General features: G+C 38.0%; 1 protein-coding gene across 1 annotated transcript in view; it reads left to right on the forward strand.

The window, feature by feature from the left end:
• Nucleotides 1-18,268, forward strand: part of LOC125240975 (SET and MYND domain-containing protein 4) — a 39,359-nt gene that overhangs the window by 17,531 nt on the left and 3,560 nt on the right. The window contains exons 6-11 of the mRNA XM_048149207.1: nt 285-364; nt 1,138-1,259; nt 5,859-5,992; nt 12,034-12,281; nt 14,479-14,617; nt 17,732-17,933. Of these exons, the coding sequence (XP_048005164.1) occupies nt 285-364; nt 1,138-1,259; nt 5,859-5,992; nt 12,034-12,281; nt 14,479-14,617; nt 17,732-17,933 (925 nt within the window). The remainder of the gene's footprint in view (nt 1-284; nt 365-1,137; nt 1,260-5,858; nt 5,993-12,033; nt 12,282-14,478; nt 14,618-17,731; nt 17,934-18,268) is intronic.

Here is an 18,268-nt window from a genome sequence, read left to right on the forward strand (position 1 = left end):
TGTCAGATTTTGTACTGAAGTTGTTACTTGCCTATGATTTTAAATATGTCTCAGGCCCTTGAGTGTTCATATTTTTTTGTGTTGTTGCAATTAATATTACTTAAAGAGGCATTATTAATGTTTTTGTTCACTTCAACTTACAAAAATTGACGCCCGAAAGCTGCAAGCTGCGATTAAAGACGGACAACTCAGTGGATTTCACTGAGTTCATTTGACACGCTAAGTAGATACGTTTGCTTGATCTATGGTATATATGACATCTGTGGTCATTAACATTTTTTCAGAAATAAATCTCGTCGGTGGCTGCAAACCAAACATGCCAGCACTTTCAAAACATGTCAAGATCGTCGAAGAAGAAGGAAAGGTACCACTACATTTTCATTTACTCTGCAAATTCAATCAATATCAATCAACATTTCGTCACTACTTTTAAAAAAACTTGTATCTTCGTCTGTCAATGAAAAGAAAATTGTAGTAAGTATGTATGGAATGCATATAGACTTACTGCGTTTTAACTTTGAGGAACAGCGTGAGATACGAGATTTTTTCAAAGTAGTGACGATTTGTTATTTTGTATGAATTAGTTCTCCCTATCGCTCTTCTGACAGCAGAGTCAAAATATCGTCAACAGTAGGCTAGTTTTCTATCCTTAAAATAAAATATTTTATGCAGTGCACGATATAAAGGACCACATAATTAGAAGAAAAATATGGACGGTAGTTATGTTTAAACATAATTTCTATTTAATACTTAAGTCTAAGAGAAAGATATAAAGTAAATTAATTGACCGTAACGTCCCTCCTCAGTATTTCATAGTAATTCCATATTAGCAAATCGTTTTGACAGTTCTTAAAAAGAAGCTGGTTTGACTAGTAGGAAACTAGCCTATTGTCACTTTGGCTGGACCGGCAGATTCTATTAAGGCCGGTTTTAGTCACACGGACCGACCGCGCGTAGCAATCCATACCAACAATCTATATTGAAGTTGATGTTGTCCACGCGAACTGGCCCGCTTTGCTCTGAAATGCTCCCTAAAGTTAATACTTACATATTAGTCCAGAATCCAGATACAATCATTGGTGCAGATCGCTCCGCGCGGTCGTTCCGCGTGACACTGAAATCTCCATGTTTTGCCAGGGCCGTTTCGCAGCAGCCAGAGCGCCCCTACACCCGGGTGACGTCGTTCTGGCTGAGAGCCCGTACGCGGCATGCCTGCTGCCAGACCATCTGGGAACACATTGTCTACACTGCTTTACCAGGTGATCACTGCACAGTATGCGCACAGAACTCGACGCTAAGCGTGATGAGCTAAAGCCAGACCACCTTACAATAGGGATGACGACTACTGACTACATAAAAAAATGGCATTCTGTTTAGTCCGTCAGTTAGATCTTTCAAAAATACGGAACACATAGTTTTCGCTTTTTCTAATTAATGAAAAAATACAAAAATATAGAGCATCAAAGTTCCGGAGTGGGGGCTTGTGACGTCACTTCTAAGTAAAAATTGTACCTAGGCGTGACGTCACGCGAAACTTCAACGCTCTGTAACGTCCTCATTTTTTGTTTAGGAGAAAAAAAGAAAAAATACGTGTCTAAAATTCTTTAATAATCTAACTGACGGACTAATTAGTTTTTTTTAGTCGTCTCGCCTATTATGTCGGAGGGGAGCTGACCTGCCGCGAGTGTGGTCGCACATTCGTTGCAAAAATTGGCTACGTCAGTCACGTCTACGACGCACTCAACCGTAAAACGCAGTCGCTGTAGCCAAAAAACCGGCCAAGAGCGTGTCGGGCCACGCTCAGTGTAGGGTTCCGTAGTTTTCCGTATTTTTCTCAAAAACTACTGAACCTATCAAGTTCAAAACAATTTTCCTAGAAAGTCTTTATAAAGTTCTACTTTTGTGATTTTTTTCATATTTTTTAAACATATAGTTCAAAAGTTAGAGGGGGGGGACGCACTTTTTTTTCCTTTAGGAGCGATTATTTCCAAAAATATTAATATTATCAAAAAACGGTCTTAGTAAACCCTTATTCATTTTTTAATACCTATCCAACAATATATCACACGTTGGGGTTGGAATGAAAAAAAATATCAGCCCCCACTTTACATATAGGGGGGGGGGGGGGTACCCTAATAAAACATTTTTTTTTCATTTTTTATTTTTGCACTTTGTTGGCGTGATTGATATACATATTGGTACCAAGTTTCAGCTTTCTAGTGCTTACGGTTACTGAGATTATCCGCGGACGGACGGACGGACGGACGGATGGACAGACAGACATGGCGAAACTATAAGCTAGGGTTCCTAGTTGACTACGGAACCCTAAAAACAGCTAGGAGGAGATAGATAATGATAAAATTATTGCACGAGCGAAATATATAAAAAGTCATTAAATATTGTCTGGTCTGTGTGAGAATGTTTCTTCTGTCTCTATGCACTCTACTTGCTTTAACACCAGGGTGCGTAGCCGAATGGCACTAACGCTCACGAAACGCTCACGAAACGAAACGCTAGTAGATATCTATCTCTATCGCTCGTGCGTATTAGCGCGACAGAGCCGGACTAACTGGCGTGGCGTTTCGTTTTCGTTTGGCGTCGGAGAAATGCCATTCGGCTACGCACCCTGATATGAATAGATGTTTGTTAAACAGGCCAGCCATTTTTGGAGTTGATTCACTAAATAACTCCAATACTCCAATACATGAACAACTCATTGATATTTTTCAAAGTCTCGTGCAAATAGTGGAAACAGGAGTAAGTGTAACTAAAATCTCCAATATTTTAAATAATACCAAATATTAGTAAGAATCATATTTAAGGAGCCCATATAACCATAATCGGTCGCCGTTCCTACGCAAATCCTCCTATTTTGTGTACACACAGGTCTTCGGGTCTCAATGCTTAGTCGCAGTACGGTCGACGTTTAGTCGCGGCGACCCAAATGGGGACGATTGGTAACAGGCACAAATGGTCACAGAAGTGACAGAAGTGTGCACTACGCGTGCACACATTGTTACCGTTTGGCGACTTCTTTCCCAAAATCATTCGTTCATTTCATTCTTTTCAAATGGCGACTGTCAGAGACGTCAAAGTAAAAAAGAAATAAAATCATTTGACATTAAAATGTAATGGCGTAAGAATTTGTTAAAGATAAAATATTGTTTGCATTTGTAATATAATGTGGGCTAATTACCATGGCCAATTAAATTGCTCGAGTGATTTCATAAAATAAGTCTAAATTTATCAACGCGCCATCAATTTACCTCAGTTTAACCAGTAATAATATTATTGACTACTCGGTGTTTGCGTGTTATGTATATTGATTGGTGAAGTTTTAGTGCTCCGGTGCATATACTATACTGAAATAATAAAAATAAATTCTTAGAAAACCAATAAAGTTGTTAAAATATGGATTAAGACGGTAATATTCCATGTAAAAAACAGTCGCCAAACGGTCACCAAACGGTTGATAAACGGTCGCAAAATTGTCGCAGCGTACACGCGTGACCGAAAGCAGTGAATATTTATTATATTTTCAAAATGACTTCATGTATTAATTTTTTCCAGGTATCCTCAAACTTTATAAACAATTAAATATGCCGTCGTACGCAGTTGCCCTCACTAAAGAAGATTAAAAAAAAATTGTAACGTGCGTACCGAGCTGCTGGGTTGTAAAGGATCGGGGATCATATTATTATGGTCTTCTATAGAGCAACTAGTATTTTGCGGCATTTCACAATTGACACTTGTTGAAGTAGTCGTCATTAATATTACTATCAACATTAATTTCAGCGATCTGTACTTCTTAAGTCAAGATTTTTGTATAGATAAGTGTCTACAAATTTGTAATGTCAAAGAGACATAAATAAAACGTAGTAGAGTAAATAATGTGTTTTTTTTTGTAACCCAAACAAAATACTTGTAGATACGAGTGCGGAAAAGAGGAAAATCGATACGAGTAGCGATAAATTAATACATGAACGAAGGGAGTGTTTTACTTCGACACGAGTTGTGAACGTCCTTTTCGCACGTGTATCGTACGACGATTTTCAGTACCTAAATCTAAGCTAAGAGTTTCGACCAGACAAGAAATGAATCATTGCTTGATTTGCTCGCACTACTGCGTTAGAAAAAGCAGCATCTGTACTGAAAAAAAACTATCATTGCGCAACAGAAATTCTATTAATATCACAGTAAATACTCTATTTCATTTGATTCCTACTTTTATTGTGTAAAGCAACACTACACTTCATTTTTATCAATATGAATTAAAAATTATATATTTAATACATTAAGTAACTATAAAGTGCTTATCTATTTGTATTATCATTCTGCACTTTTCTTAACTTTCCCACATTTCTATAAAATGTCGAAGAGTGCTTAAATGGTCGTCGTCGTTTATTATTATTTAATTCGCTCATATTTAAATGATTCAAAGCAACCAGTCCACAACTTCACAAGACAGTTTGAGAAACCTTCGTATTTCAGATTGTCATTTGCGGATACAGTGGTTTAGGAGCAGTTCGGTAATCAGACCTACACATGTGTGTACAAATTCTGTCAATGTCACTGTCAGAAACCGTTCTGACAGTGACAATGACAGCCACAAATTCGCCCACATGTTGTTACTGTTATGTGTGCAAACGTCGACTAATAAAGTGTCGTTAAAAGTCATTCTGACAGTGACATTGACAGCCACAAATTCGTACACATTTTGTTACCGTAACGAGTGCACACGACGACTACATTTTGTTATTGTATCAATACGGTCGCATTGTTTGCACGACGTTACCACGCGTTATGTCACATTTGACAGTTAGTTACTGATTTGAAGATTTTGCGACTGAAATGGTTGTATGGGAGCAAGCGCTGATGGGCGTTTTCCAAAATAAATCTCGAAAATCGAATTTCACCAGATCTGGACGTGTCTGGTCTCATTCTTCTCAGAATCACAAGCTGATTCGATCGCGACGATAAAAATGTGTCCTAATTTTTTTTCCTTTACGTCACGATTTTAGTATGAACTTACTACGTGCGTGACGGAATTGGAAACTCGAATTTTGTATGGAAAATTTGGGACTCATTTTTTTATCTTCGGGATCGAATCAGCTCGTGATTCTGAGAAGAATGAGCCCAAACACGTTCAGATCTGGCGGAATTCTATATTCGAGATTTAATTTGGAAAACGCCCTGATGCGAAATGTAAAAACTACACAATAATTTTTGGGGAGCTCTCAGAATTTTTACATCATTTACGATTGCGATTGTGCTAAGCAAATTATTCATGTAATTTTTGATTTGTCCAGAGCTTTTATTTATTTATTTATTATTATTCGGAGAACCAACAGTGAAGCGCTGGTAGCCTAGCGGTAAGTACATGCGACTTTCGTTCCGGAGGTCGCGGGTTCGAACCCCGGCTCGCACCAATAAATCGGAATTTATGTGCGAAATGTCATTTGATATTTGCCAGTCGCTTTTCGGTGAAGGAAAACATCGTGAGGAAACCGGACTAATTCCAATAAGGTCTAGTTTACCCTTCGGGTTGGAAGGTCAGATGGCAGTCGCTTTCGTAAAAACTAGTGCCTTCGCTAAACCTTGGGATTAGTTGTCAAAGCGGACTCCTGGCTCCCATGAGCCGTGGCAAATGCCGGGATAACGCAAGGAGGATGATGATGTTCGGAGAACCAACAGCTATTAATAATACAGCAAGGTAATTAAGCAGCAACTTAATTAGGTTACAAAAAGTCAATTACAGGTTCCCACCAAAAGTAACATACTGGGAGTTATTAGGTGGTTCACACTATCACATTGCAACACTACTTTTAACATGACTTCTAGTTTCCTATTTTTTACAGACTATCCCTCTGTGTGGAAGAGGCGCCAGTGTGGTGCCCGCGCTGCGCAGGCGTGGCTTTCTGCTCCTTAAGCTGCAGGGAGAAAGGCATGGTGTATCATGAGCATGAGTGCACCTTCCAGGATCTATTCATTGGTGAGATTATTTTACAGTTCAATGCAGTATTTAAACCGTAGGCTGACCTTGGGCCAAAATCTACTCGTAAGCGAAATCTCTTTTTGGATATATCCTAGATATTAAACAATGAGGGTATTCTGCATCGTTTTTTTCGCCAAGCGGTGATACTAAAGCGCCAGGTCTGTATGATAGCCAGAGATCGGAAAAATTTGCGTCATTGCTCGCAATAATGTGGACATGTCTCCAAAATTAATCAAATAATTAATCATTTAATTTATTTCTTACTTGACATATAATTTGATTCCTAGTGAATAAATACAAAAGTTTTATTAAAGAAAATAATCAGTATTTATCGAGTTAGCATTTATGCTGAGTCGGGACCATTTCGTGGTAACTTGTATGTTTTAATTTTTTTTATTTGCTTGTGTATTTTTATTGTATAATTATCATGAATAAACAATTGATTGATTGATTATTTTTTTCCAAGTTTTCAGCAGTCAGTCTATTTCTTTTTACATCAAAAACATACTTAAGCGCTGAAAAACTCCGCTCACTGAAACTGATGTTAATGGGGCAAACTTAAGTAGTTTTATAGGAATATTATTATTCCAGTATAATTCAGAGTTTATTTTCTGTTCTAAGTTGTGGGCTATAACCTCAAAATCGGGATTTCTGTCAAGGACGGCTTTCATTTTAGTTTGCAAACGGTTACCTATTTCTCCGGGTATACTGTCCAGATTATTTAATATATTTCTTATTTTACTTAAAGTGTATTCGACAGTATTTGAAGAAGACTGTAAATTCTCTATTACAACCAAAATGGATTTGAAATGTTGTGAAATGAACTGTAAATTGTCAACAACATCATCAACTTTTGTATTTATTGACTATTAGGAATCAAATTATATGTCAAGTAAGAAATTAATTAAATGAATAATTATTTGATTAATGTCCATATTATTGCGAGCAATGACGCAATTTTTTCCGATCTCTGCGTGATAACAAACTTCAAAATCGATCTATCAAATAAATGTCAATTTCAAAAGATTCAGTAAACACCAAAGACATATGTAACTCCGTATAGACGGATAAGGTCTAACAAAAAAACGTACCTCAAAGCCCTAGAGAAAAAGGTACGGTGGCCTAGATGGCGTTACACCTTTGGGGAACGCTCGGCTAGATGGCGCTAATATTAATATATGACATTTTAAAACATATCAAGCTAAGAATATGGTCCAAATTGTCAAAACTGATGTTCAAAAGTTTGAAGCCTGTATCGAGAGATGGCAGTCTATGCACTGTGATTACACATTTTACTTTGACAGTAACTCTCTTTAATACTCGATCCTCTTTGATGGTACTAATATTAATATTTGACATTTTAACACATAGCAAGCTAACAACATGGGCCAAATTGTCAAAACTGAGTTTTAAAATTTTTAAGCTTGTGTCGACAGGTAGCAGTCTATGCACTGTGATTAGGTACACATTTTACTTCGACAGTAACTCTCTATAATACTCCATCCTCTTTGGTAACGTAAACACTCATTGATCTGCTAACTATCAATGTTCTCTCTTCTATGTATTTCTATTAATGAGTTACTGAAACAACCCCCGGCCACCTTCAAATCATAGTGGGGACGTTTATCGACAAAAAGAGGCCAAACCTTTTTTTTCTTGACCAAAGCATGAAACTTGGCACAGTTGTTCCTTATATCAAAATAAGCCGATTAAGATCGGGAGCCTTCGGGAGCCTCCCCCTGGGGCTCGGGAGGGGGTCAAAGTACCGCTTCACCCGGCTTGCTTTGAAAAATTCTAACATACCCCGTTTAGTTCATAGGTCATGTTTGGTATCGTTTTCGAGTAAATCAATAACGTAGAATTCATTTTTGGTACTAAAATTATAATTTAATGGTAAATAAAATAAAAAAATGAAAAGTTTGAAATTTTCATCTATGATTTACAAATTCAAGTCATCATAAATGTCAAACTGTTTGCTTTTTCTTCAAATAAAAAATATGATATGAAAGCCTATTTAATATAGATTATGAATAATATAACTTTTACCCACCTTTACTAACGTTAAGTTTTAGAAAAAAAACCTTTAAGCCGCGCGGCGTCGGGACGCCGCGAGCGTAATTTTAAAATGCCTTTATTTTAAAAAACTCTATTAGAACCCGTTTAGCTATTAGGTCATGTTTAGTATCGTTTTCGAGTAAATAAATAACGTTGAATTTAGTTTTGGTACTAAAATGACCATTTAATGTTAAATTAAATTAAAAAAAAAAAATTGTGAGTTGCAAATTCAAGTCACCATAAATGTCAAACGGTTTGCTTTTTCTATAAATATAAAAATATGATATTAAAGCCTATTCACAAAGGATAGTACGCGTTCACCTACGCGAGCTTAGACTGTGTGCGGGGAACGCGCCTCTTTCATATATTTGATCGCCAGTGTCAGAGGCGTGTTAATGCATAAATAGAAAAAGATTCATTATTATTGACTCCGGTGTCGACAACGGCAACACTCGGGTCGGACTAAAGACCGACTGTACCTGTTATTTATTCATTGTAGTGAATCCTGTAAGAAATTTATATAATAGTATTTTATACAATCGTGATATAATACAAAACTTTTCAGTCGAGTACCATGTGTAGTACGGTACGAGAGTGAAAAGCTTAATTATATCACTATTGTATACAATACTTTTTCTACGAGTCATCATCTTCATCATCAATGGACGGAAATATCACCATTCATGCAAGTTAAAATTAATGTCAATAGAGTCGTTCACCGTTGTATGAACATCGAATTACCTAGCAACCAATTGTTTGTAATAACCGTCTCTGATTGGCCGATAACGCGACAGATAAAAAAAATGTGTTTCAGATGCAGAAAAATTTGCCAGATATCGCAAATTAGTATAGAAATTGTATGAAGTTCTATTTTTGAAATTATTATAGTTAACTAAAGTCAATTATAATGAGCTTATTATAATTGAGTCGGAACTGCCATAGAGTATCAAACACTGAAAAGTTAGCACTTATAGTTTAGTCTGTGGTGTCCTAATTGACAGATTACTCATACTCATACAATACATTCCCTTCACAGAGACATAGCTGGGTACATATGGAACTGCATAAAAAAGGCTCTACCCTCTTTATGCAGTTGTATCGGTGTTTGCAACCTGATTTACATTTACATCTTGTAACTTCTAAGCATATACTGGCCACTTCAGTGTTGCCTGACTGGGATGGAAGGAAGAAGGAGACGAATGGGTACCACACTACCCATTCGTCTCCTTCTTCCTTACATCCCCAAGAAAACGGACTTGGCAAATTTTGGTGTGGCACCAACGCCTGACTCCAAACAAGAACGCCCTGAGTCCCATTTCTCAAACTGAAAGTTACAAGTTACAAGCGGAAGTCTCTTTGCAACTTGTCATATTAGACATTGACAACCAGTTGAAAATTGTAACTTGTAGCTTCGAGAAATGGGCCCCTGGTACACTGTGCGCAGTATATGCTGATGCAAGGCAGCCTCTGAAGGAGGTATGTTCTCCAATTGTCGATCTTTTCTGGTACCTAAAGAGGTAGGTACTTCGACCATTCATTCACCGTTATGCAACGACTTGGTCTGAAACAATATGTGCATTATCATTTTTGAGTCTACAACTATCAAATTACAACTTTTTGGTGGATCAGTATTACCCACTTACGTTACGTATCATACAAAATTATTACAAACTTTAGTAGAATCTGATTTGCCTCTGATATTGCTCCATCTTGTAATAGTTTGACACCTTGGGTGGCCTGGCTAAGCTTCAAAGCCAAAAGAAAACGTTTCTAGATTAGACATAGTATGGGATAGGTACGATAAACGCAGCTTGAAACGATCAACAAGGGAGAAACATGGCCACCCAAGGCTTCAAACTATTACGAGATGGAGCAATATCATAGATAGGCTAATCAGATTCTACTAAAGTTTGTAATTATTTTGTATGATAGGTAAGTGTGTAATAGTGAAGGTTAGGTCCGTGATCCACCAAAATGTTGTAATTTGATAGTTGCAGAATCTGTTTAAATAAAATGACAATTCACATATTGTTCCAGATCAAGGGTCCTTACGCAGCAGTGAATGAGTGCCGGAAGAACCTCTTTACTAGAAAAGATCGACACTTGGAGAACATACCTCCTTCCGAGGCTGCCTTACTTCATCATATACTGCCATTTGTCTAAGACTGGGGCTAAAGACATGCCAACCACACCCTTGCTGCCGACGAACCTGTCGGCTTGTCAGCAGCAGACGGAAAGCGGCCTGATGGTTGCTCGCTTTTGCCTTGGTTTCTGGGACGACCCTTGGCGTGGGGCGTGACTTGTGTGGATACCTTGGCTCCGTCCAACGTCTAACGTTCGACCCAGAAACCAGGGACTGCTGCTGCAAAACGCCCAGTTTAAACGCGCAAATATGCATTTTTAAAAAACAACTACATATTTGCGGCAATTGCATTTGAAACATTTGGACCATGGTCATCAGACACCAAGCAGTTCGTGACGGAAGTTTCCACCAAACTTGTCTGGGTGTTTGGTGACATACGCATAGGCTTCTACATCATATTTTTTATTTAAAGAAAAAGCAAACAGTTGACATTTTTGTTGACTTGAATTTGCAAATCATAGATGAATATTTTTATTTATTTATTTACCATTAAATTATAATTGTAGTACCAAAAATAAATTCTTTGTTATTAATTTACTCGAAAACTATATCAAACATGACCTAATAGCTAAACCGGGTCTAATAGAGTTTTTAAAATAGAGGTATTTTAAAATTACGCTCGCGGCGTCCCGACGCCGCGCGTCTTAAAGTAATTTTTTTGTGGAACTTAACGTTTGTGAAGGTGGATAAAAGTTATATTTTTTATAATCTATATTAAATAGGCTTTCATATCATATTTTTTATTTATAGAAAAAGCAAACAGTTTGTCATTTATGATGATTTGAATTTGTAAATCATGGATGAAAATTTCAAATTTTTTAATTTTTTTTAATTTTACTTACCATTAAATTATAATTTTAGTACCAAAAATGAATTCTACGTTATTGATTTACTCGAAAACGATATCAAACATGACCTAATAGCTAAACGGGGTCTAATAGAGTTTCTAAATTAAAGGCATTTTAAAATTACGCTCGAGGCGTCCCGACGCCGCGCGTCTTAAAGTAATTTTTTTGTGGAACTTAACGTTAGTAAAGGTGGATAATAGTTATATTTTTTATAATCTATATTAAATAGGCTATCATGTCATATTTTTTATTTATAGAAAAAGCAAACAGTTTGTCATTTATGATGACCTGAATTTGTAAATCATGGATGAAAATTTAAAATTTTTTATTTTTTTTTATTTTATTTACCATTAAATTATAATTTTAGTACTAAAAACGAATTCTACGTTATTGATTTACTCGAAAACGATACCAAACATGACCTATTAACTAATCGGGGTAAGTTAGAATTTTTCAAACCAAGCCGGGTGAAGCGGTACTTTGACCCCCCCTCCCGGGCCCCAGGGGGGAGGCTCCCGAAGGCTCCCGATCTTAATCGGCTTATTTTGATATAAGGAACAACTGTGCCAAGTTTCATGCTTTGGTCAAAAAATTTAAGGTTTTGCAATAAACTCCCCAGCTATCAAGGGTGAAGGTATCTTTTGAGCGAGCTCACTCCATCGTAGGCCACGACTTTGCCTTTGCTAGTATGCGGCCAAGAGTAAACCCATTTCTAATTAAAAAAAAAGTACTTTCCGGTAGGCCAAACACGAAAACTAAAACTCCACAAATGCAAATGCGGTTAAGGGTAACCTCAGTAACCTGATAATATGACATTTCAAATCACGGGATAAAAGAATCGAGTATATGGATTTACATAGTTAAAAATTATGGTCTGGTCGACTAGCCGACTAGTCGGCCAAATAATCGGCCACCCAATCGCCGACTAGTCGGTAGTCGGCCTAGTAGGCCAAATCGATAGTCGGTACATCTCTAATAATATACCCTTTCAGGCTCAGGCATGTCAATTCTCAGCCACATCGCCCTCCGCATGGTCACACAACTCGGCCTCCCCGGGACCCTCGACGTGTATACACGTCACGTCTCCGGCGACGTCCCGCTGGCCCACGATGATATAGATGGCAAGAAATCCAAGATGAAGTCGAGGAAGGAACGGCTGAACAGGAGTAAGAAGGGGCTGAAGATGGTTGAGGAGGAGAAGTGCGAAAATGAGGATAATTTGGAACTGAAGACGGCTCAGGTTCCTATATTACTCTTCTTTTTCCTCCTACCCTTATCCCACGTTATATGGGGTCGGTACAACATGTCTTCCTCTTCCATTCTCCTCTACACTGAGAGAAATTTGCATTGTGAATTTAACAAGTTTGACTTGTTGCGGATTATCCGTTTGAATCAGCCAAACGTATGTTTAAAACAGTGTCAGGTTGTTTTTATAAAATCGACTTGTTGATTCAAATATTTTGCCAATTCAAATGACAAGTAGCTTGTTGTTTGAACCAAAGAGCACGTAAGCGCTATTTTAACCAAAAAACTTGTTGAACGAACATGAAAACTGGTTGTATTTTCTCTCAGTGTATCTTTCATCATCTCAACACTCACATCTTTCTCATATCCTCTTTCACACAACCCATCCATCGTTGTTTGTGTTTATTCGCACGTCACATGTTCACTCCTTACACTGTAAGGACGTAGGTACACTCAACACACACATTAAACTCCACAAATCATCACATACACACATCACTCTCCCGGATTACACAAAAACACACTCAGAAACAAAGCGTATACCGATAGCGCAGAGTTTCTAGTAACAAACTACTACACAGGGTGGAGGGTTTTAGTCCGTAGGCGGCTAGGAGGAAACCTCCAGCATAGCCGAGTCGGGCATGCTGTCGAAGACCGGGTCGGCAGTATCCAATGAGGATACCTCTGAAAAAAAAAACCTTTGCCTATATGACACAGGTACTAAGGGCATAAATTAAATATAAGAAAATCATACCATCCCATACTAAAATGCGACCACCGCCATCTATGTGTGGTGTAGTGTATGCGCGTTCTTAGGCGGTCGCATTTTGATGTATGGAATGGTATGATATTCTTATATTTAATCTATGCTAAGGGCCAGTTGCATCAACCACATTTGACAGACATCATCGTCACGCAGCAGACGATGGAACTTCAGATACAATAAAATTTAACGAACGCTTTAACGGTGACAGACGGTTTGATGCAACCGGCCCTAAAGCGTCGCTAGATGTCACTTAAGGCTGCTTTCAAAAAAAACGTCAAAAGAATGTAAAATTGATAGTTTTAGTCGGTGAAATACTACACTTTCCGTTATCCAATAGATTTATTTAATTAAAGTTCCAGTTAGAGCATCTTATTATCTTGATTTTTATAAGACTGGATTTTTGAAAACTAACTCTCTAAATTAATTATGATTTTTTCTCTAATGCACGTTTAGAAAAACGCACGTATAGAGCTGAATCAGTCGATCTTATTTGTAAAATTTGGACAATTTTGAATATTAAAACGGGTAAATTTATAATTCGTATATCCTGTACCACAATCATTTCAGACTAGATTTTTATTTTAAGTTTTTGAAAAAGAGTAAACTAGCCTAAGGCGAATTCAATCTTTTTCAGAAATTACCTAAAATTAAGTGACAATTTCTTTAAAAATCTACATCACATCGAAGTAAGTTTTGTACTAAATTAATTTGCAACGTTTACTTAAATTGCTGTTATGCCTAAGTGATTATAAATTGCTATTATTGATTTTTGCCAATTTTTTGAAAACGAGCCTTCACCGGTACAATTATTACCACTTTTGGACATTTTCTCATATTTTGTTAGACCAAGTAGAAAAAGTCCTATAATGTGATATATATTTATAAACTACTCGCAAAGCCCTTTAATTTGATACCACACACGGTATGATCGAGCGCTCGGTTGCGATTTCACTATTTTTAACACGAAAGCCCTCTTAACTATGCCTATACAAATAACTCGCGTTTACTGATGTATGGAATTACAACTTCCCTTACTTATTCCTCTATGGTCAGAATCGAATAAAATGTGACAGCCAAAACACCAAATAAATTGGAATACAACTTCATATTTTATGGTAATAAAATTCGGTTACGATATGATTCCTGTTATGGCAGTTACACTATGTTCGAAGCTGACTGTACGGCATCTCTGTATTTTTTTTTTTTAATTTTGGTACAGTATGGCCACTCCCGCTCCTCGCTAAAGGTGCCGACCACCCCCTCTCGTTTACCTCACAGTTATCACCAGTCAAATACGCGAACAGTCGACCTTTCATATTTCGCATCACCTGCACGAGCTTATAGACTGTGTGCTAGGAACGCGCCTCTTTCACATATTTGATCGCCAGTGTGCGAAGTGTCCTTGTGATACAATTTATTCCCGCAGATATACTCCCTCTGTACGCATTCGGAGCAGAGACCTGGAGAAGATTACGTGAAGAGAATGGTGGTCGCCGTGTTCCTGACCGAATGCCTTGTGAAGAGCGGCTTCTTCAGCTCAGTGGCTGCTGATGACCTGGAAAATGGTAAGACTTCAGTGCCGTTATGAGATTTAATAGTCTGTCGGTAGATGTCGCTATACGTCACCCAAGGCGTGTGTACATAAGGAAAGGCATGGAAAGATTTGCAAGGTTTAGCGTGGCTTCTGTAGCTCAATTGATTAGCACGGATTGCAGGTTCAAGTCTCGCCGGAAGCGTAATTTATTTCATTTTTTCTTTAATATAAAAAGGGTATGACAAAGTTCCTCATCTTTTTTCTTGCATGATCCCACCAACGAATCTGGAGACGCATAAACACTACTTTTTCCAAAGCGATTTTTTTCTTCACCTAAAGGTTTTTTTTTCTAATAAAATAAAAAATAAATAAAATAAAATAAAAATAAAATAAAAAATAAAATAAAATAAAAAAAAATAAAATAAAATAAAATAAAATATCTTTATTTCAGACCAAAGTCCATACAGTGAGCAAAATACATTTTTAAAAACTTATTCTAATTCTAATTAAAGTGCCTTGGTAACAGCCACATACACTCAGTTATATGTGTAGGTGGCCACCACCGAGTGCATTCTAGTCCAGTGTATGAGGAGCTGACTATCCCAGCGATCAGCTAAGACGGCCAGAAGGCTGTTCCGGCTGCCACGCAGGCGGCACAAAGATGCCGCGCACCGCGCGCGCAGCATGGCCTGGAAACCATCTACGCGCGCATGCGCGAACATTCCCGATGCACTACACCAGCGCGGCAGCCGCAACAGCGCCCTGAACGCATTGTTATACTGGACGCGGAGGTCACCCAGCGCCCTCTGCGTACAGCTGGCCCATAGTGCACATGTGTATAGTGATGTGCAAAAAGCTTTAAACAAAGTTATCTTGACAGGCACTGTGCATCGCCCGAACCTATGTGCCAGCATGTTCGCCCTGGTCGCCAGCGCCCTCCGCTCCCTCTTTATATCCTCATCGTCACACATATCATCACATAATACATGGCCAAGGTACTTAAATACATACACTCTTTTTAATGGCACTCCATTAAGCAACACTGGAGGAACCTCTTCAGGACACTTATTACCAGATTTAAAAATCATTAATTCACTTTTAATGCAATTATATTTAAGACCATGACTGTTAGCATATTGCTCACAGACTAGTAACAGTTTCCTAAGCCCGCCTACCGAGGGGCTCAGCAGCACCATGTCGTCTGCGTAACTAATGTTATTGAAACTTGTGTCCTGTATGCGACAGCCGACATGCATGCTGCTGAGCTCCTCGATAAGTGCATTTATATACAAGTTAAACAATTTAGGGAAGTCAAGCCCCCTGTCTAACCCCACATTCAAGGCCATACTCATCAGACATTGCATCACCCCATTTAACAACATTAGTTTGACTAGTATACCAGTGCCTAAAAACATAGATTATTTCTCTAGGTACATTTGCCTCAAAAAGCTTTTTCCACAGAAGCTCATAATTAACTAGATCAAAAGCTTTTGATAAATCAAGATAGCATGCAAAAACAGGTGTATTTTTATTAGTATAATACTTAACAGTCTCCTTCATGCATATGATAGCACTTTCGGTGGACAGGCCGGGCCTAAACCCGAACTGTGCATCATGAAGTTGCAAATACTTATCAAGCTCAGCATTAAGTAAACTGTCAAATATTTTAGACACAACAGTAGCTAGTGAGATAGGTCTGTAGTTATTTATACAAGATACATCTCCCGTTCTATTTTTAACGATAGGTACAACAATTGTTTTAGTCATCTCACTTGGCATAAAGGAGTGACTCATACAAAAGGAAAAAAGCATAGCCAAAACCCTAGGCAGATGAGCACCTGCATACTGGAGATGCTCGATGCTCAAGCCGTCATGCCCGGGAGACTTACCCCTCTTCATGCTATTAATAATCTGAGAAATTCTCGTAGCAGAAAATTTGGTAACATTCACCCCGGCCATGGCTGCCCCAGCATCAGGCACCGCAGCACTGCAGTTCAATGGTGACTTCACAGAAAAATGTTCCTTAAACTTATTCGCTATCACCTTCGGCTCAGTACTGTTTTCGATACTCACAGGAAGTCCAGGTCTTATGTTAAGTTTATTAGTTTGTTTCCAAAATGCACGGAAGTCTTTATCGGAATGACATGAAGCAAGCCTATCAAGTTTTATCTGTTCTTGGTTTAACTTACACCACTTTAGTTTGGCCTTGAACCTGCGTCGACTACTACACATTTCTTCATACACTGGACCCGCTGAGGGCTCATTACAAAGTTGCCACATCTGAAATTTACTCCTAGACTCCCTGTCATCAGCCACATATTTATTCCAACCCATGATCTGCCTACCTCTATGCCTTCTACACAGTTTACTTTTAGAAGTTATAGAAGCTAAACTTAGAGCACTAATAATATCACAGTACAATTTGGTAATTATATTTCTATGTTCCAAGTTATGACACATACCATCGCAGCATTGGGACAGAGACTGGGGAAAGTCAATATTCTTTAGTAACAAGTTACATTTATTTTTATACAGCTCAATTTCCTCTATATCTCTCTCTCCCCACAGAACACTATTTTTACTTTGATTATAGATAAATTGTTTTGGCTAATAACAATACAAAGATGCTTACTACTACAATTTCGCCAAACCAAAGTTTAACGGCGAATAACGGCGGTAGGCTGGTAAACATCAAAACATGAATACGTCCCGAGGGTTTAATCCGCGATCTCCGGTTTGATAATCACTCTTACCGCTTTCCAGTACTTTTCTCACAAAAATTCACTTTTGATACTTAAAAAAGCATAATAGGGATGACGACTAGGTACAGTATAAAGAAATGGCATTCTGTTTAGTCCGTCAGTTACGAGTCGTCCAAAAATACTGAACACATATTTTTCGCTTTTTCTAATTAATGAAAAAATACAAAGATATAGAGCATCAAAGTTCCGGAGTGGGAGCTTGTGACGTCATTTCTAAGTAAAAATTGTACCTAGGCGTGACGTCACGCGAAACTTCAACGCACTGTACCGTCGTCATTTTTCGTGTACGAGAAAAAAGAAAAAATACGTGTCTAAAATTCGTTGATAATCTAACTGACGGACTAATTAATTTTTATATATGTATACCTAAATCTTTTCCACAGCCCGTTGGTCAGTAACAGCAGTCATCATACGCAACCTCCAACTCCTTCAGTTCAACGCCCACGAAGTCTTCGAGACGTTACGAAGTGGCGATGGGACGGGAGAAGGACACCTCTTCAGGGGGGCCAGAGCGCAACATATCGCTGTGGCTATATACCCTACAGGCGCGCTGTTTAACCACGACTGCTTTCCTGCTGTGGCCAGGTATTCTATCTCCCTCTTTCTCTCTCTCTCTCTCTCTCTCTCACAGACATGAATGAAATGTATAAAATTGAATAATGTATAAATTTGCATGATATTCTTATAAGAATTTGTATATAGTTTGTGTACATAGTTTGCATACCATTAACACCCGTGTAATTGGTATTGTTTAAAGCAAATAAATTATTCTTATTCTCCCTGTGTATTTTACATTATTTATTTCATTAATAATTCTTAATATCTGTATGTGTTACTAATTCTTAGCTACACTTTCTTCCCTGGTGGTGGTGGTTTATTCCCTGATCCCTATATGACAGGTTAACCTAGTTTAGAGCTCA

Source organism: Leguminivora glycinivorella, chromosome Z (genome assembly GCF_023078275.1).
Source record: "Leguminivora glycinivorella isolate SPB_JAAS2020 chromosome Z, LegGlyc_1.1, whole genome shotgun sequence".
NCBI lineage: Eukaryota > Metazoa > Arthropoda > Insecta > Lepidoptera > Tortricidae > Leguminivora > Leguminivora glycinivorella.